Source organism: Furipterus horrens, unplaced genomic scaffold (assembly GCF_987537825.1).
Source record: "Furipterus horrens unplaced genomic scaffold, mFurHor1.1.pri manual_scaffold_3, whole genome shotgun sequence".
NCBI lineage: Eukaryota > Metazoa > Chordata > Mammalia > Chiroptera > Furipteridae > Furipterus > Furipterus horrens.
Genome location: NW_028327173.1, coordinates 24,205,426 through 24,231,004, shown reverse-complemented (window position 1 = coordinate 24,231,004; position 25,579 = coordinate 24,205,426). Strand labels below are relative to the sequence as shown.

Genomic DNA, 25,579 nt, shown 5'->3' with positions numbered 1-25,579 from the left:
CCTCCACCCAGTACCCCTCTTTCCTCCCGTAATTCCCCCCCTTAGTTTATGTCCATGGGTTGTGCATATAAGTTCTTTGGCTTTTCCATTTCCTTTACTATTCTTAACGTCCCCCTGTCTATTTTGTACCAACCAATTATGCTTCTTAATCCCTGCAGCATTTACCTCATTCTTCCCTTTCCCCCTTTCCACTGATAACCCTCCATATGATCTTCATATCTATGATTCTGTTCTAGTTTTCTTAGTTTGTTTTTGTTTTTTATATTCAGTTGTTGATAGTTCTGAGTTTATTGTCATTTTAATGTTCATAGTTTTGCTCTTCTTCTTCTTCTTAATTAAGTCCCTTTAACATTTCATATAATAAGGGCTTGGTGAGGATGAACTCCTTTAGCTTTACCTTATCTGGGAGGCACTTTATCTGCCCTTCCATTCTAAATGATAACTTTGCTGCATAGAATAATCTTGGTTGTAGGTCCTTGCTTTTCATCACATTGAATACTTCTTGCCAGTCCCTTCTTGCCTGCAAAGTTTCTTTTGAGAAATCAGCTGATAGTCTTATAAGAACTCCTTTGTAGATAATCCTCTGCTTTTCTCTTGCTGCTTTTAAGATTCTCTCTTTATCTTTAACCTTTGGCGTTTTCATTATGATGTGTCTTGGTGTGGTCTTCTTTGAGTCCAACTTGTTTGGGACTCTCTGTGCTTCCTAGAGTTGTATTTTTATTTCCTTCACCAAACTAAGGAATTTTTCTTTCATTATTTTTTTCAAATAAGTTTTTAATTTCTTGCTCTTCCTCTTCACCTTCTGGCACCCCTATGATTCAGCTGTTGGCACTTTTGGAGCTGTCCCAGAGTCTTCTTATTCTCTCCTCATTTTTTAAAATTCTTGTTTCTTCATTCTGTACTTGTTGACTCTTTATTTCTTCATTATGTTTCAGTGCATTGATTTGAACCCTGGCTTCCTTCCCTTTACTGCTGGCTCCCTGTGGATCTTTCTTTATTTCACTTAGTGTAGCCTTCCTTTCTTCCCTTATGCATTTGCCATACTCAGTGAGTTGTATAAGCATTCTTATCACCAGTGTTTTGAACTCTGCATCTGATAGATTGGCTATCTCCGTTTCACTTAGTTCTTTTTCTGGAGTTTTGATCTGTTCTTTCATTTGGGCCATATTTCTTTGTCTCATTGATTTGGCAGCTTTCCTGTGTTTGTTTCTGTGTGTTAGGTAGAGCTGCTTTGACTCCCTGTCTTGGTGCACTTGTTACGTTGTAAGGGGCAGAGCCTTAGGTATTTATCAGTGTGGTGCGTTATGTGAGTGAGGGGTCAGAGAGGAAATAATGTCACTTGTTCAACACTCACTTCGCTTCTAGTCACTTTACCCACTTTCCATATGTGACTGGCACCCCTGTCACTGTTGCGCTGGAGGGGGTTCCCAGAGTGGGTGGATTTGCATATGTTCTAGGACAGTGGGGGCCCTCTAAATGGCCTCTCCTGAGAGATGGGCAGTTTCTTTTGCCACCCTAACCTCCACTGGTCTTCACAGCCAGAATCTATGAGGCTTTATTTTCCTGGTGCTGGAACCTTGGGTTGTGCAGTCTGGCCTGGGGCTGGGATCACTCCCCAGGTGTCTCTCTTGGCTTTTATCCACCACATGTGAATGTGGGACCTCCTGTTCTGCCAGCCACCACTGCTGCCTTGCCGCTACCGCCTCGCCTCTGCCACACTGTGTCCTCTCTGTTCTGGTTCCCTGTCTCTGCTCTGCCTACCCATCTGGATAAATATTTCTTCTTTAAATCTTTAGTTGTCAGACTTCCATACAGTTCGATTTTCTGGCAGTTCTGATTGTTTTTTGTTTTGAGGTTAGTTGTGATCCTTCTTATAGTTGTGAGAAGGTGAAGTGTGTCTACCTATAGAAGTCCCGCTCTTAATTTTGTTTATGGTAGTTTTGATAAATACAAGTTTTACATGCTTTCTGTGGAGTAATCAATCTTTCTTGTACATTTTGGACTTTATTGAAATGCCTAGGAAGGCCTCCTCCACCTCAATATTGTATAATATTCACTTATATTTTCTTTTTTTGGTCTTTCTATAGTGTTTTCTTCCTTCCTTCCATTACTTTCTTACTACTTAATCTTTAATCCATCCAGAACTTATTTTTATATGTGGCTTAAGATTAGAATCTAACTTAAATTTCTTCTAACTAATTGAAAAATTGTCTCAGCACAATTCCTGAATAATTCATCTTTTACCCACTAATTGGAAATAGCTACCTTTAGCATGTCTTAAATACTTATCTGTACTTGAATCTCTTTCTGGAGACTTTTTATCTCATCCGATTGATCTACCTGTGTTTCCATATGCCATCATGGTATGGTTTTAATTATCTTGGCTTTATAATATATTTTAAATCAGGAGGTGCAAGTCACCTTTCATCTCTTTTTAACTGTTATCTCCTGGTTAGTTTTCCAGATGCATTTTAGACTCATTTTGTCAAGTAAAAGAAATATCCTTCTATGATTCTAACTGGAATTGAATTAAAGTGAAACCTTAATTTGGAGAAAACCGACACCTCTACCTTTAAATACCTAGGAGCATGACAATGCCTCCTCATTTAAGTCAACTTTTATGTCTCTCACTTAAGGTGTTTTTGTCATTGCTATTACTAGAAGTACATGCTCATTATTTGGTTTGTTGTTAGTTATTTAATATTTTGTTAACATTGTAAAGGAAATTATTTTGCCAATGGGTTTTCTTACTGGTTATTGCTTTTATAAAGAAACATTATTAATTTGTGCTAACTAGTCACTTGAATCTTCTACTAGTAGCTACTAGTTTTCATGTTTAGGGATTATTTTAAGGTTATTTTTTTTAGAAAGGCATGTATATCATTTTCAAATAAGAATTTTTTTTTTTTTCTGCCCAAGACGTATGCTTTTTCTCTTATTTTATTGGTTAATGATGTGGTGTGAATTCTTCTCCCCCCCCCCCTTTTTTAATGAGAATGTCTCTCGTGTTTCACCATTAGTGTGATATTAAAGGCTGATTTAAGCTAAAGACGCTTTAAGGAAGTGTTCTTCTGGGTGCTTTTATAACAGTAATGAGTATTGGATTTTATCAAATGCCTTCCTGCATTTTGTGAGTTGGTCATATGGTTTTCTTCCTTTGAACTATTGATGTGATGGAATGATATTCATAGATTTCTTCATGTTGAACCACCCTTACATTCCTGGAATACAGCTCTGCATAGTCATGGTACGTTATACTTGTCATATTCTGGCAGATTCTTCTTGCCAGCCCTCTATTGAGAATTTTCATAGCAATATTAATAAGGTGGTGATTTTCTTTTGACTCTGTTTGTCAGTCTCTGTTATCAGGAATTTGTTAGCTGAGTGAAATGAACTAGGAGGATTTTCATATTTTTTATGCTCCAGCACAATTTCTGTGTATGTGAATTATCTAGGATATTATCAAACACATAAGGGGGAACATGTCCATAAAACCTCCCGAGCCAAGCATCTTTGTTGGTGCCCTCTCCTTCCCCAGCACACACGACTTTACCCATCTCTCACAGGAGGAATCTTTGAGTATGCAGACGGCCCCAATGCCCAGGTCATGAACGCCGAGGAGCATGCCTTTCGATTTTCTGCCAACATCATCAACAGGAACAGGACTCTGCTGCCCAACACAACCTTGACCTATGACATCCAGAGGATTCACTTCCATGACAGCTTTGAAGCCACCAAGAAGGGTGAGTGTGCTGCCCAGTCTACTCTCTCTTCCCAGCCTGAGCAGAAGCAGGGCAGTGCTTGCTGTCCAAGGTGCTGGAAATGGCCCAAAGCTTTGGGTGGGCTCGGGGCTTAGATCATTTTCCTGCCTGGATTCAGGACCTGCCTCAGTTCCGGTTTGCTTTTGGCTATGTCACACACACCTCAGCCCCCACCCAGGAGCGGTGGGTTGTCCATCAGAAGTTTCCACATCACTGTCAGGGGCCATGAGGGAATGAGAGGTCATGGGAGGGGCATCAGGGGTGAGTGGAGGGGCCTGAGGTGGGGTTGGGGAGGCAGCAGTAAGGAGGGCAGCCCAGGTCTCTGACATCTCTAAACCAAAGACATTTTCAAACTTGTGTTTTATTTCATTGAAATTCTATCCAGAATATAAAAATTATAAATGCATATAAAACAGAATATGTATAAGTTCAAATATGCAACATTTACTTGCCATAAAAAGACTTACTAAAAACAGCAAAGCTGCTTCTATGGCTGCAACAATTTGACCCCAGAGGCTATGGATGACACTTGAAGTCTGACATTGACCTCAACATTCAATGTTTTCATATCTTGTTTTGGTTACAAAGTAGCAAGAAAATCATAGTAAATTCAATCAAGCAGTTTTTCCCACATCTGAATTTTTTTAATTAAAAAAATGTTGGGCTTCATCCTTCCTCAGCAGTGAGACATTTACAATATACTTCAATCACTGCACAGAAAGGACTGGAGAATTTTATTCCAAGATAAAAACAAGGTAACTTACCAATATATGAACAAACTAGCAGTTTCTAATGTGGCCCGTTTAAGTATACAAATATGCTCTTTTGTTACTATTTTTTAAAATATAATTTATATACATGTTTAATTGAAGTTTAACTCAAAGGCTTAGATAACTCTGGAAATAACATCCATAGAACTCTAGCATTTCATGGAACTTTATTTTAAAATCTCAGACCTAAGGACTTTCACTCCCAGGGAAGATGAGGCCATCCTCCCTATAGCATGCTATCAAAGCCCCTTGCTTTTCTTCTTCAAGGCTCTTATCACAATTAATAGTTAAATAATTGTGTGTGTTTACTGTCTCTCCCTTTCTCTCCAACACCACAGAAATGAAGGCTCTCTAACCAATGTAGCCCTAGCACCTAAAAGACTGATGTATAGTAAGTGCTCAATGAAATGATCATTGAGTGAATCAATGAACAAATGGTGTGAGAATGGGGAATGGGAGGCTGAGCATCATTGTCCAGTACCCCTGTGTGTTGAGATTAAGGGCAGCATCATCCATATATCTTGGGAAAACTGAGGCCCATTCACAGGGAACTCTTGGTCTTTCTAAAGTGTTCTCAGTTGCTAATCAAGGTCTCCTGAACTCCCAGGTGCAGTCCTGCCATGGTGCTACCTGGCGCTGGCTCTGCTGACCGACAAAGCCCCACTGTGGGCAAATATTTCAGCACAGAAAGGCAGTGGAGCATGGGCTTACAACCAGACTGCTGGTACTTGCACCCTCTTTGCTCTGCTATCAGTTGAGTGACCTTAGACAACATGTTTCTCAGTTTTCTCATCTGCAAAATGTGCACAGCTTTGTGAAGTGCTGAGATCCATGTCTTGCACCTATGAGGTGCTGTACTGGAATTTTCCCTTATTACATTGATGGTCTTGCTCTCCACACACTGAGCCATCAAGTCAGGGACCTCACATTTACAAGCACATTTCTGCCACCGGCCCTCATTCCTTCCATCCTGCTTCTTCTTGCCTTATGCACTAAAGTTTGGAAGGTCCCTGACATTGAAAATGGCTAACACGGAATCTTTTGAAGTCATTTCCCTGAGTTTTAGAGCCAACATGCACCCAGACTAGAGGGACCCACCTTCTAGCCACACTACCCTAACTGTCTCAAAGAATGGTCCATTGCCCATCGCCCCTCTCCTGCGCTGGCCTGCCGTATGCCCTGCCCACTCCCTCCCCAGCACGCCCTGAGAGCCAACACTGTGCAGCCAGGTATCCACATCCCTGCTGAGAGTTCCTGCTGGCACTCTCTGCCCAACCTTGTATATCTAGAAAATAATTGGATCAACCAAAACTGCTCAGTAAAAAAGTCAGGACACAGAACAAATACCTGGAGTCAAAACACAGAGGCCCATGTGGGCAGAACCACCCTAAAAGGCTAAGCTGAGTCTTCTGTCCATTTTTTCTAAAAACCACTAAAATTTCTTATAATGACAGTCTGGGGGTGCACTTACAATTCAGTGTGGAGACCTGCAGTCAACAGTGAGCCTGGGACAGAGCTTCAGAACCTTCTGAGGCACTTCCTCCAGGAGGAACTTCTAGTCCTGCAAGATACAGAACTGCCCAGGGGGTGGATGAGCAGACTTGAGATGTAAATACACAAGTCTGGAAGTCCAAACAGATTGGTCCAAGTGACCAAAGCCACAGCCTCTCTCCACTCTACATCAGGTCACCTGACTTGTTTGCTTAAAACCCTGGATGGTGCCCCATATTTTTCCCCTAAATCATCATTAGAGCTCATGAGGGCCTGTCCAGTCTAGCCCCAACATGACCTTCCAGCCACATCTGTGCTACTTGCCCACTCAGCCTCTAAGTTCTAGCCATACCTGCCATCCACAGGGTGCTGGGTTTCCTCTTGTAATTGAACTCAGGTTTGACCACCTGCCACATGAAAGCCAAACTCATGGGACAGGCGATGGTGAAAAGGAAAGAGGTTTATTCAAATGCTGGCATCCCAAGAAGATGGGGGGGCTCTCATTCCAAAGCCCACCTTAGCATCTTCATGCAGACAGAGGTTTTATCAGGAAGGGGAGGTAAAGCAGAACAAAGAAATCAGGGGGAGGGGGCTGTAGACATGCAGGACATCTTCTCGAAGGCCTTGATTTGGCTCTTTATGGTCAACATCCTTGAGTTGGCCATCTGATTTTTTATCAGCTGAATTCCTGGGTTCTTGAGGTCAGACTACTTCCTAGGTTCCTACAGGAACTGAAATTGCTGATTTCTGTAAAGTATACTAAAAAAATCCTTTTAATGTGCAAGTTCTAGTTTCAAAAGAAAAATCAGGTTAGAGTAATAAGCTGGATTTAATATTTAGTCAGAGTAGTATAAAGTTTTCATTCCCTGTTACACTCTAACCTCAGGACTTTTGCACATATGATGCCCTCTCTTTGTAATTCCCTTTCCCTTGTAAATCACACCTCTGCCCTGCCATTTGTCTAGTTAATTCATTCTTCTCTCAAACTTCTGGTCCTCAGGGCAGCCTTCTCTGAGCCACCAGATAAGGTCAGGTCTCCTGCTTCTATCTTATAACACTGGGCTTTTCTTTCACAATTCTGAGTCCTGGTGTGTGTGTGTGTGTGTGTGTGTGTGTGTGTGTGTGTGTGTGTGAGAGAGAGAGAGAGAGAGAGAGAGAGAGAGAGAGAGAGAGAGAGAGAGAGAGAGAATTACTGTTCATCTCTTCTGCCCTTTGCCTCTTCAAGGCCATACTGTAGCACCATTGTTCTGACTGCTGATACCATGCACTAGTTTCGCCTGTTTTTGAACTTTACATAAACAGAATACCAGGGTATACTTTTCTGAGCCTTGCTTCTTTCCCCCTGTGACATATCTGTGAGATTCATCTGTTGTTGAATAAAACAGTAGTCTTCATTGTTGCAAATCTTTCATTATATGAATATACTACAATTTTTCAAAACAAAAATAACTTTCGGACATTTGGGTCCAGTTGGGTCCATAGAATAGCACTTCTGTGAACATTCTTGTAGATGTCTTTTGGCGCAGGGCGTGCACACTTTTTGTTGGGTGGATACATAGGATTGGGAATGTGAGGCCATAGGGTGTGCATATGCTCAGCCAAATGGTTTTCCCAACTTGCCACACTGACTGGCAATCCCTCAGCAGTGGGTGGTACTTGCTGTGACTCTACATCTTTACCAACTCTTGGTGAAATTAGTTTTAACTTGGACCATTTTGGTGGCTTATGTATAATAGTAGGCATTTCATTGTGGTGTCATTTTGTATTTCCCTGATGACCGGAGATGTTGAGTATCTTTTCATATGCTACTGGATCATCTGAATCTTCTCGTCCCTGGAGTGCCCTTTTGAGCCTTTCAATCACTTTTAAAAATTGAGTTGCTGGTCATTGTCTTATTGATTTGTAGGAGTCTTTTATAAATTCTGGATAAGAGCCCTTGGTTAAATATACATTTGTATTGCATATATCTATTACAGATGAGTTTGCTTTTCACTCTCTTAGTAGTATTTTTTGAGGAGCAAAGTTCTTAATTTAAAGAAGTCCAGTTTATTCACATTTTCATTATAGTTAATGCCTTTTGTGTTCTGTTTTGTCTATTCCAAAATCATGAAGATATTCTCCTATGTTCTCTTCCAGAAGCTCTCTTGTGTTGTCTTTCATACTTAGCTCTATGCTCTATCTCAAATCAGTTTTCTATGTATGGTGGAAGGTAAGGGTTGAGGTTAATTTTTTTCTATGCCATGCTGGTGGGATTGAAAACTGGTTCAGCTTCTCAGGAGAACTGTGTGGAAGTATCTACTAAAGTTAAATGTATGCCTGCAAGGATGTTCCTAGCCACTTTATTGATAACAACCAAAAGTTGGAAATAAATTAAAGGTCCATCAACAGGAAAATGGATAGATTGGAGTATAGTTACACAATGGAATTTGAATCAGCAATAAAAACAAACTCTTGCTACATGCAACATTACAAATGAACCTCACAGGCATAATGTTGAGTGAATCAACAGTGACTACCTCTTGGGGAGGTAGTATGCAGGGATATTAACTAGAAAGTGGCAGAGAAAAACAGTCTCAGGTGTTGGAAATGTGCTATATTTGATCCAAGTAGCAGTTACATGAGTACAGTTCTATGTAAAAATTTATAAAAGTCTTTGCTTCAAATGAATATACTTTACTGTGTTGTATCTCAATAAAAAAAATAATAAGTAGCCTCTCTCTGCTGTCACCCCCCCTTTAATGTCCTTCTAATAATATGCTGAAGACAGACCCGTGCTGTGGTTAGAAACACCACTGTCTGACCCTGGAGGCAGGTCTGCTATTTGATCATGCTCCCCAATGGGCACCCTCCATTCCTTGGGAAACCCCGTATTCTCTGATCTTTATTTTTCTTTTGATCTTTAGTTTTTTTTAAATTCTCAGGCACATCATTAGGCCTCTTCCAGGGGGGTAAACTTGGACCTAATTCCAATTAACCCAATGGTAATTCCTTTTCCCGAGACAGAGGTGCCCTTCACCACTACCGCACCAGCAGAATTTAGCCACCTCAGGGCCATGTGGGGTGCAGGAGTGCAAAGACACAGACCCTGGTACCACCTGCCCTGCCAGCTCTGGTTGAATTAGTACTTCCCTCCACAGAGGCCCAGGAGGCCTTTCCACCTTAAAAGGGACTTTCACTTATTGTCTTTATTTTTAAATGTTTTGCGGAAAATTAAAAGATAAGTGACTGCCAGGCAGAGCCTCAGCCAGCAACCAAGAGAGTGCCTGTGTTTTCTTCCAAGCTTGACCAGAGCGGGCTTGGAATCAACCCAGCACTCCCCAGGCTCCTCTGCCTTCACTTATTCTCTGGGCTGCTCAATTCCTTTTAAGACACAAATTGATTGGGATAATTTTTGCTATTACTACAATTGCCATGGAAAGGGGGCGGAGGGGACTGTATTCAGGCTGTGGACTCCTGCAATGACTGCGAACCATTGAGTTACTGTAAAATGACCAGAAAATGGATTTAAAATTGAAGCCACAAATAATGTAATTACTGCAGTGTGTGCTCAGGGCTGCCAGAACAAGGGTTGGCTGCTGCCCTGGAAACATCTGGAGATAAAGCTGCTGCTGCTGCTGCTGCTACTACTACTACTGCTATACCCCTGTCCTGGTCCTTTTGCGAAAACAGTGTTCTTCCAGACTGGAAGATTATTAGAGGGTGGAAGGAACATGGAGGGGACAGAAAAAGGGATGTGAAGAGAGGCCAAGGAGAATAGGTGAAAGGCAAGACTGGTGCTTCCTGCCACCCAACAGTGAGATCAAATCACTACATCTTTGGCAGAATGAAACCCAGTGTGGTCATCATCATCATATCAACACCACCATCACCACCCCTCCTATCATCATAGCTATCACTGCCATGACAGCAACGTCTTCATCATCCCCAATCTTATCATCACTCATATTGTCACCATCATCTCTACCATCATCATCACTGCTGCAGTCACAGCATTGACACCTTCATCATTACCACTCTCGTCATCATTCACATTATCATCATCATCTCTATCACCATCATTATTGCTGCAGTCACAGCATTGACATATTTATCATCATTAATCCTGTCATCATCCTCATCCCACCACTATTTCACAACATCGACATTATCATCAATTCCACCCTCATTAATGGCATCACCAGGATCATCAACAGCCCCACAAGATGGTCTTCACTGTCTCAACAATCATTATAATTCCCTTTTACATTATCATTATGATCAGTGTCAAAATCTAAATTACTCCCTTCAAGATCACTCTGACGATCCTCCACATCATTATAATTTGCAGTTGGTCCACTCTCCCCTGCCTCAGTCAAACAGGGATACCCAGACCTTGGGCCTGCCAGGAGCCATGATCTAAAAGGCTGAGCTGGGTGAGGGTGGTAGGGCAGCATTCACCTGCCTGCTTCAAGACCAAGATCAAAGGGGAAAATCCAAAACACAGATTCTTGGAGATGGTAGTGAGAGGAAATGAGACACACAAGTCATTTGACTAAGTCATCAACCAGAAGGTCCTGGAGGGAAAAAAGAAAGAGTAGAGACAGGAGGTGATAGGATGGAAACTAGGGATATCAGAGGACAGCTAGAAGGTTCAAAACAAAGGCAGGAGCTAGATCATTAGAGAAACCTGCAGATTTTATCAAGTTCCCATGGCCTCTGGCTTGGGCAAGAAGTGACCAGGCCTGGACAGCTGTCACTACTGTCACTGCATCCTTCATGTTGGTATCCAGCCTCTATGGCTACAGAGTGACTGACACATGGTCTCTTCCTTCAGGCAGCTCCTCCTCTTAATGAGGCACAGTGGTGAGAGCAAACACCCACACACTCTCCCAGCAGAAGGGCAGCATGAACGGGCAGTGAGAGTACAGGTCAGGGACTGGCTTCCTTGGGACAAAGGCACCAAGAAGAAGAACTGTCCCTAAATTGGACAATTTACCAACACATCCAGAGTTCCTAATTTTGAAGACTTTATTTTCACTAAGGTTTGTCTCACTCACACAGTCACACAGAGTGCTGCTCAGGTTCATTGACGCTAAGGTGATGAAAACAAGGACAACACAGTGCTTCTCTGACCTGGCCTCCAGTCCCACAGCTGTTGGAGCACCAGGAAGGCACCATGTGCCCCCGCCCCCTGCATCCTCTCCTGCACCTGACATTGGCCACAAGGAATCCTGGCCCTGTGGCTTCCCATACATGGCCGCCCTGTCCCATGTTCCTGGTGGTTCCAGCAGACTCCTAACAGTAACTAGCATTTCTGCCCACGGAGTGCAGTATCTTTCACTTCCGCCGTGAATGGCATTCTCTGGCATTCTCGGAGGAAGTACAAATTTCAGGAAAAGTAAACACTTTCTATAATATCTCATGGTCCCAGGAAGCAGTGACGGAGGAGGGAATAGACATGAGTGGAGAGGAAAATACGCAAAGACCACACACTTCGATTGGCTCAAAGCCACCCTGTATCCTTGGATCCATTGGTACTGCCCTTAGCCAAGGCAAGAGGGCCCCTTTCCCAGGGCCTGTGGTTTGGAGATGCTGCCCTCGCCCTCTTCTGGTCGACATCACCTCCCAGAACAAGGGGTCAGAGGAACAAAGGGGACTTGGCCATTAGAACCCTATACTCTTCCCCTCTAATCTTTGTTCCAAGTGTCTAGAACCCTGAATTTCCTGCCGGAAGGCCCTACATGAGCCTCTTGCTGGGGCCATCCTACAGAGAGGGAGCCGTGCTGCCAGGGCCCACTCACGGGCCCTATCTAAGCATGACCAAGGGGCAGGTGTTTGCAGAGCTGTGGATGAAGCTCAGATGTAAGGGCAGGGATGTCCACACAGTGAGTGCAAGGCCCCTTATGACACAAGGTGGAGCCAGTGGTCAAAGCAAAGGGGACAGAGTAGGGGTTGGTGCTGCCTCTCCCCACATCACTGCATATAAGAAGTCTCCATCCTCACTTTCCAAGTGTTGTATCTGACTTTCCAGGTTGTTGTGAAGACATATTGTCAAAGTGGGAGGGCAGGGCATGTTTTATATAACAGTTTCCTAGCATATAACATCTAACTATTTAACCATACAGTAACGGGCCTCCATTTGTACTCTGGCCCCAGGCCCTGCAAATCTTAAAGGTAGACCTAAGCCCAGTAAGTCATTCCCAGAGTCCCTTGAGGCAGCCAGGATGCATCTGAATCCACTAGGTATCCATGCTTAGATGCTCTGTCTTGCCTTCTCCTACATGCATCCTGTGTTCATACCTGTGCACGTAGTTGATTCTCATGGCCACAGGCTAGCGAGTTTGCTGATGCTCTTCAGCTAGGGATCTTCTGGTTGCAAGTGACAGAAAACTAAGAGAATATACTGGTTCATTTAACCAAAATCCAGGGTTCCACCTGATCAGGGGCTCACATTTCTTTCTCTCTCATCTCTGCTCACCTTCATCTGACTCTATTCAAAGACAACTACCATGCCTTCTTTGTGTGTACAAAGTGACTACTGTACCTCCAGATCTTACCTCCTTCCAGGTCCAGTTACAGAGGGAATGTGCCTCCTTCTCAGTGCCAGAGGTCTCATGGCATGCCATTGGCTCTGACTGGTCACATGGCCATCCCCTAAATCAGAGGCTATAGCCTAGGGTCTTAGTCACTCTCCCACCTCTCATGGCTTGGGAATGAAAAAAGCAGTGGAACCCAAAGAAAAAGTAGAGACAGTTTCCAGAAGAAAGGGCAGTGGTTCCTGGGAAGCCCTAACCCCCTGATGCCCTTGAAAGGTTCATTTTATGGATCTTTCAGGCACAATCCCTGTATGAGCCTGCGTCCCCCTTAGAGCCCAAGCTGCCCTGGGTTTGCTCATTTCATGCTGTGCTGTGCCCACTGATGTTTGACTTTCCCTGAAGCATCTGCTGTCTGATCTGCCTGAGCCCTGGGGCCTCCCCCAAGAATGTGAACTGTTTGAAGTCAAGGATTCAGCCTTTGTTCACTCAGCAGATGTTGGTTAAGCACCTACTCAGACCAGGTACTGTTTTAAAGCACTGTGGATACAGCAGTATACGAGCCCTTACCTCCTTGGAGCTTATGTTCAAGTGGGAAGAGAAGTCAACAAATGAACAAGACTGCTGGTGGTCAATTAATAAAGAAATAAAGTAGGGTATGGGGCTGAGGGATCCTGGCCAGGTGGGGATTGCTATTATAGCTTGGGTAGTGATGCCTCTCTATTAAGACGCACAGACACGTACCTGAAAGAAGGGAGGGAGGGAGTCACGTGGATCTGAGGGAAGAACAGTCCAGCCAGAAGGGACAGCGAATGTGTGAGGAACATCATGGAAGCCAGTGGGGCTGGAGTGCTATGAGAAAAGGAGAGAAGGGTGGGAGAGGAAGTCAGAAACGTAGTGGGGGTGGTGATGCTGGGGACAGGGGTGGGGAGGAGCTACAACAAGTAGGGCCTCATTGGTCACTGTTGAGGACTTTGGCTTTTATACTGAGCGGAACGGGAGCCCTTGGAACAAAAGAGTGATGTAATCCATTTAGGTTGTGAAAGGCTATCTCCAGCGGCTGAGTGTAAAATAGATGGTAGCGAGGGTTCCTGCGGAAGCTGGGAGCCTTCTGCAGGAATCTGAGTGAAAGATGTTGGTGGCCTGCACCAGGGCAGGATTGGTAAGAAGTGGTCAGATTCTGATACATTTCAAAGGTGAACCAAGAGTTGATGTTGGATTGAGATGTGGGATATGAAGGAACGAGCGGAGTCAAGACAGTACTGGGGTTTCTGGCATAAAGCACCGGATGGGACAGTGGAGCTGCCATTTACCAAGATGCAAGAGGCTGTGGGGAGAAGAGGGGGTTACGTTTTGGACTCGTTAGGTCTGAGATGCACCGTAGACATCTGAGTGGCAGTGTTCAGCACAGGTAAGATGTACAGACTGAATTTTAGGAAACAGATCAGGGCTAGAGGTTTAAGTTTAAAAGTTATCAGCAAGGAGGTATTTCATTTCTATTTGTCTCTCAAGTTCCCGTCCAGAGCAGGGCATGGTACTGAGCTGATGGGACTAATCACGATGATAACAACATCAAAGGTAACCATCATTTCTATTTCATGAGTGCTGTGCTGAGTGTCTTATGTGCATTATCTCGTTCAACTTCCTATGACCCCATGAGGCAGGGACTGTGACGACCCTGGTTTCCAGATGAGGAAACAGAGATTCAGAGATATTGTCAGTCATCTACCCTCAGAGGGTTCCAGGTGCTGCTTCTCCCCTGTGTTTACGGGATCGCCGAAATCATTGTCCCCAATGCCCCCAACCCCCAGCTGCCTGATAAGACCCAGCACTGACCCCTGCACCTTCCTTCCCTCCCTCTGCTGCAGCCTGTGACCAGCTGGCACTGGGCGTGGTGGCAATCTTCGGGCCATCACAGGGCTCTTGCACCAACGCCGTCCAATCCATCTGCAATGCCCTGGAGGTTCCCCACATCCAGCTGCGCTGGAAGCACCACCCGCTGGACAACAAGGACACCTTCTACGTGAACCTCTACCCTGACTACGCCTCTCTCAGCCATGCCATCCTTGACCTGGTTCAGTACCTCAAGTGGCGGTCGGCCACCGTGGTCTATGATGACAGTACAGGTGGGTGGCCAGGCCTGACCAGACTGGGGGTAGGGTGCAAGAGGGGCAGAAACCCAGCATCGGGCTCTTGACTGCTTACCCAAGTCAGCTGCCCCTGGGAAAAAGGTGGTCTCTCACACTCAAACGTCACTCAGTCACATGGACACTTGTCCCTGAACTCACCCCCAGACCTGTGCACACCAGCCACACTCCCCCCAGCTCAGCAGCCCCAGCCCACCTTGCACCTGCCTCACACCTTCCCTACCCACCCACCTCTACCCCAGCAGTGTGCTCAAATCCATATTCAGCACCCTTGCCCCGCTCCCAGCACCTGCACCCACACCTGCGCAGCAGCACCCACACCTGCCTGCTCTTACATTCACACGTCTCCATGTGCAGTAAACACGTCCAGCCCTGCTGGCTCTGAGTGCAGGCTTTGAACTCAAACCCAGAGTACATGCGTGCCAGCTCTGACACTTACTCACTGGGCAACATGGAGCTGTCTCCTCTCCTTTTTCCTTCCAAGGACTCAAGTTCCAAGACATTTCTTAGCCCCACCTCTTAAGAGAAAGTGACCTTGGCAAGTCACTTAACCTATCTAGCCCCGCTCTGCCCATGCATCAAGTCAAGAGCTCCAGTGTCCAGAGTGGAAAGAGCCCTCCAGCTCTCAGCTGCCTGTGATTCGATGTCAGCTCGTTACCTCCTAATGTGGAGTGGGAATCATAGGGAGAGAAACCCGCAGAAAAGACATTCCAGAGTTGTTGATTTAGTTCAGGATTCTACCAGCATCTGCTGAGGGCCTGCTATACCCAAAGCACCAGACAGAAGGTCCTGGAGGGCAGGAACCCCCACCCCTCTCCATGCCCCCAGCACAAGGTCTCAGCCATGGAGGGGCACTCCTGCCCAGCTCCAGGTCACCTCCCGTGTTTCTGCAGCCCTGCAGATTTATCGGTTGTAACATGCCACTATGAATGATTGTCTTTGAGCCAGTGTCTGCTTCCAGATCGTGAGTTTTCTGTGCCTCCAGGGTTTAGCACAGGGCCTGGTACAATGCAGATGTTTATAAAGGTTTGTTGAACTGAAGTGAATTAAATCAAATTAAAAATCAAGTTGAAATAAATGATAGTTAAATTTCATTAGGAAAGAGCATGTTGGGCACTGGTAAAGGAAAAGAAATGAGGATGTACTTATACCATCTTATTCTGAAAAGTTAATCATGTTGTAGGGCAGTGGGTGTCCACCCAGAGGTTGCTGGTCATTCCAAGCCATCAGAGCTAAGCACTGAGTGACAGGTACATAAAGTCAGGGCTCGAGATGCTTGGGGAGAGGACATCTGTGGCCTTGGCTAATCTGGACTGCCTTACCTGAGGAGACACATGAATGAGCTGAGTCTTGAGGATGGATGGACAGGCAGAGGAGCCATGCGGGCATCACTGAAGGAGGGGGGCCTGTGCATGGCAGTCGTATCAAGAAGACAACCTGGCTGGGAGAGAGCATTCAAGTATGGTAGGAACCAACGCGATTTTTCTTAATGTGATGCATGTGTCTTATCAAGGAGGAAAGTCTGTCTCAGAACCTTCCAGCAGACCACCCAGTACAGCTCACTGAGCATGCCTGCTACCCTACCCAGGGCACAGTCAAATGGGAATGGCATTGCTGCTGACTGGCTCCTCCCAATCTCAAGTCATCTCATGGGACTGGCGCATTGCCACCCAGACAAAATTGTGGTTCCCTTAGCATGTTAGAAGGGGGTACACCGGTTATCTTTTTACAATACAGATGCTGCTTGACTTAGGATGGGTTTACGTCCTGATAACTTGGTCTAGGAGCCAAAAGATTGGATTTCAGGTTTTGACCCCATTGCTAGCATGCTGCAATATCTTGAGAGGGTCACAAAACCTCTCTGGGCCTCAGTTTATTTCTCTGTAACATTGGAACAAAAGTCCCTCATCTGCATGCTTTCTAGGACAGGGAGATGGTTAAGTCGGGTAATGGATGCGGAAGTGCTTTGTAAGTGAAAAGCATGATTCCAACAACATGATTCACTGCAGATATTTTGGGAGAGATTGATTAAGGAAGCAGCCAGGAAGGAAAGCACATCTTGGGCAAACAAAAGAGCCTAGTCTTCCGTTGGGGTTGGCCGAGATGAGCCTCTGGTCTCCTTTGGGAATATGCTGATGGGAAAGAGATCTGACATTTGCTGCTGGAGAATGTGGGTCACCATACATTACACGGGGCAATGCACTTGGTTGACAGGAAGACTCTGGTGGCCTCTGCTCCAGGATCCAGGCTGTCCCTGTCCTCATGTCCTGGGTCCCCAAAGCCCACATGCCTACTGATGCTGTGCATAAGTCTGAAAAATGAGCATGTGGGAGCCAAGTGTACACTTGGGGCTTTGTGGGGTACAGGTGTGAGTAAGCAGCATCAGTCAGCCACACTAAGAATTTCTGAGACTGGGTGGGTAGGGATAAGGCTGGGTATGTGTTTGGGGGAGCTTGTGACCCCTTCTCCTCTGCTAAGGTCCACTGAGGTCCTCATCCTCTTCCCTATCAAGTCTGGTATTAGGAGGCACTAGGCCCCTATTGATCTAGCCACTCAGGACTCCAGAGCCCTCTCCCAACCCAGCAACCTGGATCTGAGACCTTCCAGGGGACTGGGGCTTCCTGATGCCCATAGCCATGGCAAAACTTGTTTGAGAGCTCTCTGGGAGACTTAGATCCCAGGGTTACATTTCTGTCCTCCCCAGCACAGTGACGTGAAGGACACCAACCAGATTGCTTTCCTGACATCCAGCTCTCAAGAATAGGAAAGAGAGGTTGAACAGACCTAAGCATGTGTGCCTGAAATAGCTTTGGAAACAGGGGCTCTCCGTTGGAAGGCTTCTGAAGTGGGCTATCTGGGGGGACAGGCACTGAGAAGGTAGGGGACTCTGTCCAGACAGAGGACACTGTAACAGTTGATTGCAAACTTTAATCCGGCACAAGCTAATTTAAGCAAAAAAGTGGGGGACGATTTTGTTGGCTGCCTTAACTGGAAAGTTCAGGAGTAAACTCAGCTTCAGGTACTGTTCGATCCAGAGGCTCCAATGAGTATCATCAGGACTTACTTTCTCTGTTTGGCCTCTGATTTCTGCCCTGTTGCAATCTTTCTCAGGTTCTATGTGGTAACTCCCAGGTTTATTTCCTCCTTACTTGGAGTTCAATGGAAAAGGGATACATCTTACCTTTTACTCCAGCACATTTCTAGAAGCCACTCTGAGAGGACCAGCTGGTGTCACATATCCATCTCTAAGCCTGTCCTTAGGCTGATTGGCCATGCTGGGGTCACAGGCTGTGCTTTGGGAGCTGAGGGTGGATTCTTCCTGGTCATAGGGACTCAGAGAGGAAGAAGGTTGTCCCCAGGGAGTATCAGAGTGTTGTCACTGGGGAAGAGGAGCATGGCTGCGTGCACAGTACAGCCAGGCCTCAGACACTGAGCCCTGAGTATGAGCAGGGGTCCAGCAGGTGGTGGTGGTGGGAGTGAGGACCTGCTTGGGCCCCTGGCTTTGTGCTGGCTTAGCCTCTCCCTGCAGTGGGGTTCAGGGTAGAGAGAGCAGCCAGCAGGCTTGCTTCCAGGCTAAGCAGAGGTGTCAGCAAGAATGAACCTTGAAATAAGGACGGAAATGAACTTAATTAGACCTATGCAAGCCATTTGTCTCTGGGAAGTGACATTTAGTTTTCCCTGGAAGTCCCCAGATTAAGTGGTTTTGCAAAATGCTAAGGTGGAGGATGGATTTTTCAGTGTGGGGAGAAAAAAACCCAGAAAGTCAATTCAGTTATGGAAATTTGTGTTGAGTACCACTAAGTGCCAGGCCCTGTGCTAGGGGCTGTGGGGCCCCAGCCCCTCATGTTAAGGCGTTTGGGGCAGGACTAGGGGTGTGAGATGAGGCCAGAGGAGGCCAATGCTAAGGGAGAAGGCCACCAAATTGAGGGAGAGGATCTCGTCCAGACAGAACAATATAGGTAGGCTTCATGGAGGAGGTGGAAGCATGAATTAGGTTTATCAAGGCATCTGCCCTTGGGGTGGGGTGGGGTGGTGGTGGGTGCTGGGCACAGATACCACCTGGACTAACCCAGTCCAACTGTCGGTACAGTTGAGTGTGGAGCCAGCACTTGTGCCTGCATCCTGGAAGCAGGTTGCTAAGGGGGTTTAGAAAGATTATGTCCCATGCCTCACAATGTTGCAGGGGCAGGGTATGAAGAGGGGGTGGCGCCTGGTTCAGGCTCCATAAGTCTACACCCATTCTGGATTGGAGAGGAGCAGGTGGGTGTAGTCAGTAAGAATTTGCTCTCCATCTATGCCTACTTTTGAATCTACATGTGTGTATATGTATCAGTGTGCACATACACCTATCTATATATACACACATATATTTATCTGCCCAAGCAATGTTCTATCTCTATCAACATGCATGCAAACATATGTTTGTGTGTGCACACGTCTGTGTGTACATACAAGCATGTACCACTGAGTGCATATGTCTGTGCCTAAGTGTGCTAGTATCTGCGTCTGGACATGTATGACTGTGACCATGCACATGCACATATCTCAGTGGGCCACAGTTCTTGTCTGTAGACCTGTGGCCACAGGCATGCATGTGTACAACAGTCTGCCATGCCTATTACTGTGTATACATGTGTGTACACATGTCTTTTGTGCCCCGGGACCTCTCAGGGCTCATCCGACTGCAGGAGCTCATCATGGCCCCATCGAGATACAACATCCGCCTGAAGATCCGCCAGCTTCCCCTTGACTCTGATGACTCGCGCCCCCTGCTCAAGGAGATGAAGCGCGGCCGGGAATTCCGCATCATCTTCGACTGCAGCCACACCATGGCTGCCCAGATCCTTAAGCAGGTGCGTGAGCGCTGGCCTGCGGGACGGATGCTTGGGACCTGCCTGTCCCTTTCCCTACCCCACTTCCCCAAATACAAGTGTGATGTCAGCCAGATCTGTTTGCCACCCAGTCTGCCTCTTGCCGGCTGTATGACCTTGGGCGATCACTTTGCCTCTTTGAGCCTCTGTCTCACCAGCAGCAAAATCGACACAGCAGTCTACACAGTCTGGTGTGAGAATGGAATAAGGTGATGGAGGGGCAGCCACAGCCAGGCTTGGTGCATGAAGGGTGCTGAATAAATGCTGCTTTCTGTGCTTCCTCTGTCCAGGTGGGAGGCAGGGGCTGCAGGAGGGGCTTGGAGCCACATGGGACAGGACAGTTCAGGAGGCACAGAGACGTCCGGGGTTCTCGGAAACAGCCCTCAGAACACATCACTGCCTCTTCCAGAGACTAATCCCCATAGCCCGTGGCACGTGGTGTTACTCTCCCATGGTGAGGAGGTTTATAGAGATTCCTCGCACCATCTGCTTGGCTCTGCAGTGACAGTCAGGGAGGGGATTGGCTCCCAGTCCTGGTTGAGCCCCTGGTCCTGGACACAGCCCAGTGTGACATGCTGGGAATGAGAGCCAAGCCCTGCCAGCCCCCTAAGAAAGAAACAAATTTCCTGCAACCCCTTCTGAGGGTAACACAGAGAAACCAAAACATGCTGATTGGAGCCTAAAGGCAACGAAGTGGTTCCAGAAAGCATTCCCGGTGAACGGAGGAGGTATTCTGGGGGGTCCTGACACATGACACGTAGAGAGGCAGGTGGCAGGGACAGGGCATGGAGTACAGTGGAAGAGGTGCTAAGCAAGGGCTGGGAGTGGTTCAAGGCTCAGGTGTGGGGGGGGGGTGCTCAAGTCCCATCCTTCAGTTGGGCCCACAAGGGGTGACCAAGCGAATGGCAGCCTCTGTCTTCGCCTGAGAAAGCCCCACACCAGCCTCCTTCACATGGTGATTAAAAAGCTCTTTTGAGAATTTGAATTCTTCTTTTGCCAAGAGCTAGTGGCTGTGAAGTCATCTATTCCTCTCGGGTGGAGTGAGTGGCCCTTACCTCACACAGTATGGAGGATGCATGGTCAGCACTGGGTGTGGGGCATCTTTAAAGTCGCTGTCAAGGAGACACTACTCCTCAGAAATCCCTTAACACCCCAGTCTCCCGGCCAACTGTGTCCAGGGCATCCCTTCTCTTCCTGGCATGTGTAACAACAATAATGATAATTGTGACTTCAGTTTACTAAGGAGTCATTCTGGGAGAGGTACACATAGCTTCTCATTTACTCTCACCCTGGGAAGTGGGGTTAGTTGTTGTGTCCAACTGACAGATGAGGAAACTGAGACTCAAGGGGAAAGTAGTGGGCCCTAGGTCACCCAGCCTGCATGACAGAATTTACTCCCAGGTCTGTCTGACTTGAAAACGTCTATAATTTAAAATAAACATTCTGGGCTCGGCTAAACTCTGAACTAAACAAAAGTAAGTGTGTCTGTCTACCGAGGACTTCTCTGAGCCTAACCCTGTGGATGCGGGTTATAAACCTCTAAGAGGGAGCAAATGTGTGGCATTTTCTAAATGCACTTGACCCAATGACACTTTCCCCTCAGAGCCCTGTATGGGCCCAGCATTCTGAAGAACTCTGTAGAAAATGCATTATGGTCATTAGTGTTAGTGATTATAGACTTCTAATAAAATGCATAACAAATATACATATGTAGACTTCATGGTGGTATGCAGTAATTCCACAGCAGCCACGTGGCCTGCTTAGTGGTGGGCCCTTGCTGGGACGCTGGAGCAGAAGACAGACCCACCTCCTGGACCTGGCAGAGTGGGTGGGGGCGGGGCACCTGAGTACCTTTCTTCAGACCTGGGATACTGAGCTCAGTGGAGTCAGGGCTCTTGAGAAGGTATCTTGGATTGTGCGATAGGCCTGGAGGTGCTTACTACAAAGATGGACAACCAGGCCCTGCCTGGCCCTGGCCCGCCCAGCAGAATTCAGAATCTTTGGAGAGTGTGGCCCAAGAGTCCACAGTTTAATCTGTCCCGAGTGATTGTACTGCTCACTTCCATGTGAAATCCACTATCATGGTCACTATTTGGAGGGGGTCTCAAAGAATAGCCCACTCCAAGTAGCCAGCTTCCCCAAACCACTGTCAGTCTGTCCCACCACCCAGTCCTCACCCCAGGGTGGCCAGGGGTGGGGGTGCAGCTTGGGCATCACTGCAGGCTGCTGACACTCTGCTCTCTCGCAGGCCATGGCCATGGGCATGATGACCGAGTACTACCACTTCATATTCACCACTCTGGTAACGTACCTCTGGGTCCTGGCAGGGGCAGGGGTGGGGCTCCCTTGGAACGAGGTCAGCCTAGTGGGGAAAGATGCTGCAGCTAGAGGAGATCCGGGCTGGATCTGCCTTCCTAAGGCTGGAGGTGTGGCCCCAAGTAAGGGCACAAAGATGTCTTTGTGGCCTGCCCACTTGGAGAAGTGAAATTATATGTGACTAAGGGCCAGGACTCTAGTACCTGCCAGTGTGAACAGAAGCCCCTCTGCTTACTGGCCATGAGATCTTGAAGAAGTCATTTAACCTCCCTGCCTCAGTTTCTTCCTCTGCAAAATGGGCAGTAATAGCTTCTACCTCCCAGGATGGTTGTGAGGACGCAATGAGTGAATAAAGGAAATGCTGAAGACAGTTCCTGGTTCATGTAAGAGCTACAGAAGTATTCGTTCTCATTATGCTGACCCTTGGCTCCTAGCCCACGCATGTCTCAGGCCTCTCACAAGAACAAGAAGAGTCCCTTTGGATTCCTATAGCAGCCATGTCAGAGTCTACCCACTCACTGTCAGCCGGGCCAGCCCACCTGCAGGCTCCAGATGGGTCCTGTCCAAACTCTGAGAACATTTAGGGCCATTTAAACCCATTAGGAGAATTAGTTGTGGTCTGAGATCAGCAGAATAAAAAGATCCTTGTGCCAAAGGAGCACCAACACCCAGACTCCCTGCCTTGGATCTAAACACCTTCTGACCTCACTAGGGCTCAGGGTAGACTCTTCCACCCAGCCCAGATCTGGGGCAAGTGACAGCATTGCCAGCCACCCTGTTGCAGAAATGAGCTCTCGCATCAGCCTTGCTGCTGCAGCCCTACAGGCCTCAGACTGTGCTCCTTCATGAACCCAGCACCCAGCTGACAGTCCTTTCCAAGCCCAGTGCTCAGCCAAGCATCTCAAAATGACTGGCACCAAAGCCCTGCCTTCAAGGAGCTTCCATCCTGTCCAGTCTGCATCTGTGTCCAGCTTATACTGCAGGCTTGTGCCATCACGGGCCTGGACAGCTGGCCAGGAGGCACAGTGGAAGGAGAGGCCAGATGCTGGGGGCCTAGCAGAAGGTGGAAATTTTGAAGCAGGCTTTATCGGAAAGCAGATGCTTAAACTGGGCCTTAAAGGCTAGATAGAAGTTCACCAAGTGAAAAAGAGGAAGAATGTGCCACGTAGAGGGAACAGCATATGCAAAGGCTAAGAGGCCGGTTCGCTCTTCAGTGGAGTGCTGGAGCTGGCTTGCTTTGGCAGACTGCGAGAGCCAACTGCGTTCATGTCTTCCCAACTCCACGTTTAGTAATATCATATAGATGGCTTAAAATTGGCCACTGTGGGAGTGTTCATACTGCAGACGTTGGCAAAAACTGCAAATTAGGGTTTTTTACTCCCTCTCCTCTGAGAGCTGGTTATTAAGCATTTATCAGCACACCACCATTTGGAACCCTGCCTCCACTCTGCCCCCCCCCCACCGCTGCACCCCAAGGCAGAGCTCAGGAACCACCCTGCACATTCCCCTGGTCAAGAGCTCAGACCTGAGGACCTGCCAAGGGGCATGTAAGGAGAAAGCGATCCCAGAAGCTAGTGACTGAGACCAGGCACCTTCTTTCTCTAGTCTCTTCTGGATTTCTGCCCACCCATGCTGGCTTCTCCCAGCCACTAGGTCCCAGAGCTGCAGGGAGGGCAGGGGAACAAGGCTGGGAAGGTGGGGTGGGGCACATTCCAGGAGCCCAAGGCCCTGTCCCTGGTACGGCAACCCTGTCCATTCCACCCTGGCCTCCTACATGGCTGAGACCAACTTCTGGCCATTAGGGGTCCCAACCAGCCATGTCAGTAACTCAGCACTCTCTTCTCACACTCGTATCCTGCTGGCCTACCTTTCTGCGTTCTCACTGCTCTCAGTGGCTGTGACAAAGCCCTGGAGTCCATGATGGGAAAATACAGGGCAGGGTCAAGTGGGACGCTGTAGGAGCAGGCAGATGGACCAAGATGGCTGAGGTCCATTGCAGACCTTGCCCATCCGCCCTGCACACTACTTTGTAGCACATGAGAGGGGAGCAAGCCTTGGAGGCACAGATAAGGCTGGGAGTCCCTGCTCTCTCTTGTGGGCAGATTACTTAACCTCCCTGGGCCTCTGTCTTCTTGTCTATAAAATGGAGATAAGTCGTTGTGATGGCTCAGGGCCTCAGATCCTTCATTTGGTCTTTTTTGGGTTTGAGGAGCAGAACTCATTCTAGTCACCTCAAGTCATTAGGGGTACAGGCCACAGGAGCACACAGGGAGGTGGTTCTAGACCCAGAGCAGCTCTGGGCATGACGGGATGATGGTTCCAACCCTTTGCAATGAGGCTCAGCCAGTCCCTCCCTCCTAGCCCCCTCTCTCCCTATTGCTTCCCCCCCCCCCCGACTCTTCGTCTCTGCTCCTTAATCCAAGTCTTCATCCCCAGAAACCTCAGCACATCACAGCTGCCCTGGGCTCCTCACAACCCAACCGACCATCCATCCCACCTCTGCCACTTCTCACCGCCTCTCTCTCAGAGTGTTGCCCACCTCCCCCAGGTCAGACTGCTGACTGGTCAAGCACCAGTCAGTGTTTCTCAACAGGGCACTGTATAGGCTTTTGGGGCTGGATAGTTCACTATTCCAGAATGTTCTTCCCACCACAAATATCACCCCACATTTTCAAACGCCCCCAGGATGGTGGCTGGGTCATCAGCCAGATTGTAAAAGACCACCCTTGGGACAGAAGACCACTTCTTGGCCAATCAGCCGAGGTCTATTGGTGAAAGGCAGAGGACAGTGGGCTCACAGAATCCAAGACAAGGCCACCTAGCAGAAAGCACGGGGCACTGGGAGTTTCCTTTAGAAACAGCAGGAACAAAATTCACACATCATATTCACCCATGCTGAGTATGGCCCCTCTCCCACTCTGTCTACACAGGGCCTGCGGCTAAGCCCTCTCTGTAGTTAGGTCTTGTTCCCAATTCTATTTCCAAACATTCCATTAAAACCATCTCCACCTGGCTCAGGCCTCACTGCAAGGCCAGAAGGTGTGTCCACTCAGGGAGCCAAGACACAGCAGGGCCTGAAGATCTGGGCCTGCAGCCCTGTAGCCCAACCTTCTAGACAAGAGTCTGGAGAAGGCCGCACCCCAGTGCCCTCCACCGTAATGCCATTGACCAACTGGGGTCACAGCTGGAGTTCTTGGAGGGGGGAGCAGTGTCTGCTTCTCAGTTTTCATTTCCTTAATTCAGTCATCCATTTACTTACTTAGCTAATAGGCTGTTCAAATGCTCTCCAGGTCCTAGGTCCTGAGCTAGTGTAATGCAGGAGCTCCAAGCCAGGCAACTGTACTTGTATTTGTGATATTCCAAAGGAAAAAAAAAAAGATACCCAGAGGACATGCCTTTTATTACTCACTTTACAGAGGCGTGCCCGATGGTGGTAGATTGGGTAAGAAAGACTGCACCCCGCCTCTGGCCTTGATGCTACTTACAGGGTTGTGGAGGGGGTAGCGGCAGTAGAGGGAACAGCAGTGGCGTGTGAAAATTCTACATGTTTCTGATAAACACAGGAGCCTTGAGACACAGGGGCCTTGAGAGGGCTGGGACATCCAGATACAGACTGTTTTTCTCATTCTTTTTGGCTGCTGTCAGCCATCTGTTCTCTGAGGTCGTGGAGGGACCATGTCCTGAGTTACCCCATGGTGAGGCACTTGAATG

General features: G+C 47.4%; 1 protein-coding gene and 1 long non-coding RNA gene across 2 annotated transcripts in view; one reads left to right on the top strand and one right to left on the bottom strand.

The window, feature by feature from the left end:
• GRIK3 (glutamate ionotropic receptor kainate type subunit 3) overlaps positions 1-25,579 on the top strand; it is a 211,154-nt gene that overhangs the window by 129,267 nt on the left and 56,308 nt on the right. Inside the window, exons 2-5 of the mRNA XM_090271560.1 lie at positions 3,567-3,743; positions 14,403-14,660; positions 19,353-19,534; positions 21,801-21,854. Coding sequence (XP_090127686.1) covers positions 3,567-3,743; positions 14,403-14,660; positions 19,353-19,534; positions 21,801-21,854 — 671 coding nt within the window. The remainder of the gene's footprint in view (positions 1-3,566; positions 3,744-14,402; positions 14,661-19,352; positions 19,535-21,800; positions 21,855-25,579) is intronic.
• On the bottom strand, positions 6,465-25,209 carry LOC150014615 (uncharacterized). The gene is made up of 3 exons (XR_016509936.1): positions 25,128-25,209; positions 13,279-13,386; positions 6,465-6,781 (listed from the first exon to the last, which is right to left on the bottom strand). It is a non-coding gene; the product is annotated as an uncharacterized LOC150014615 (long non-coding RNA).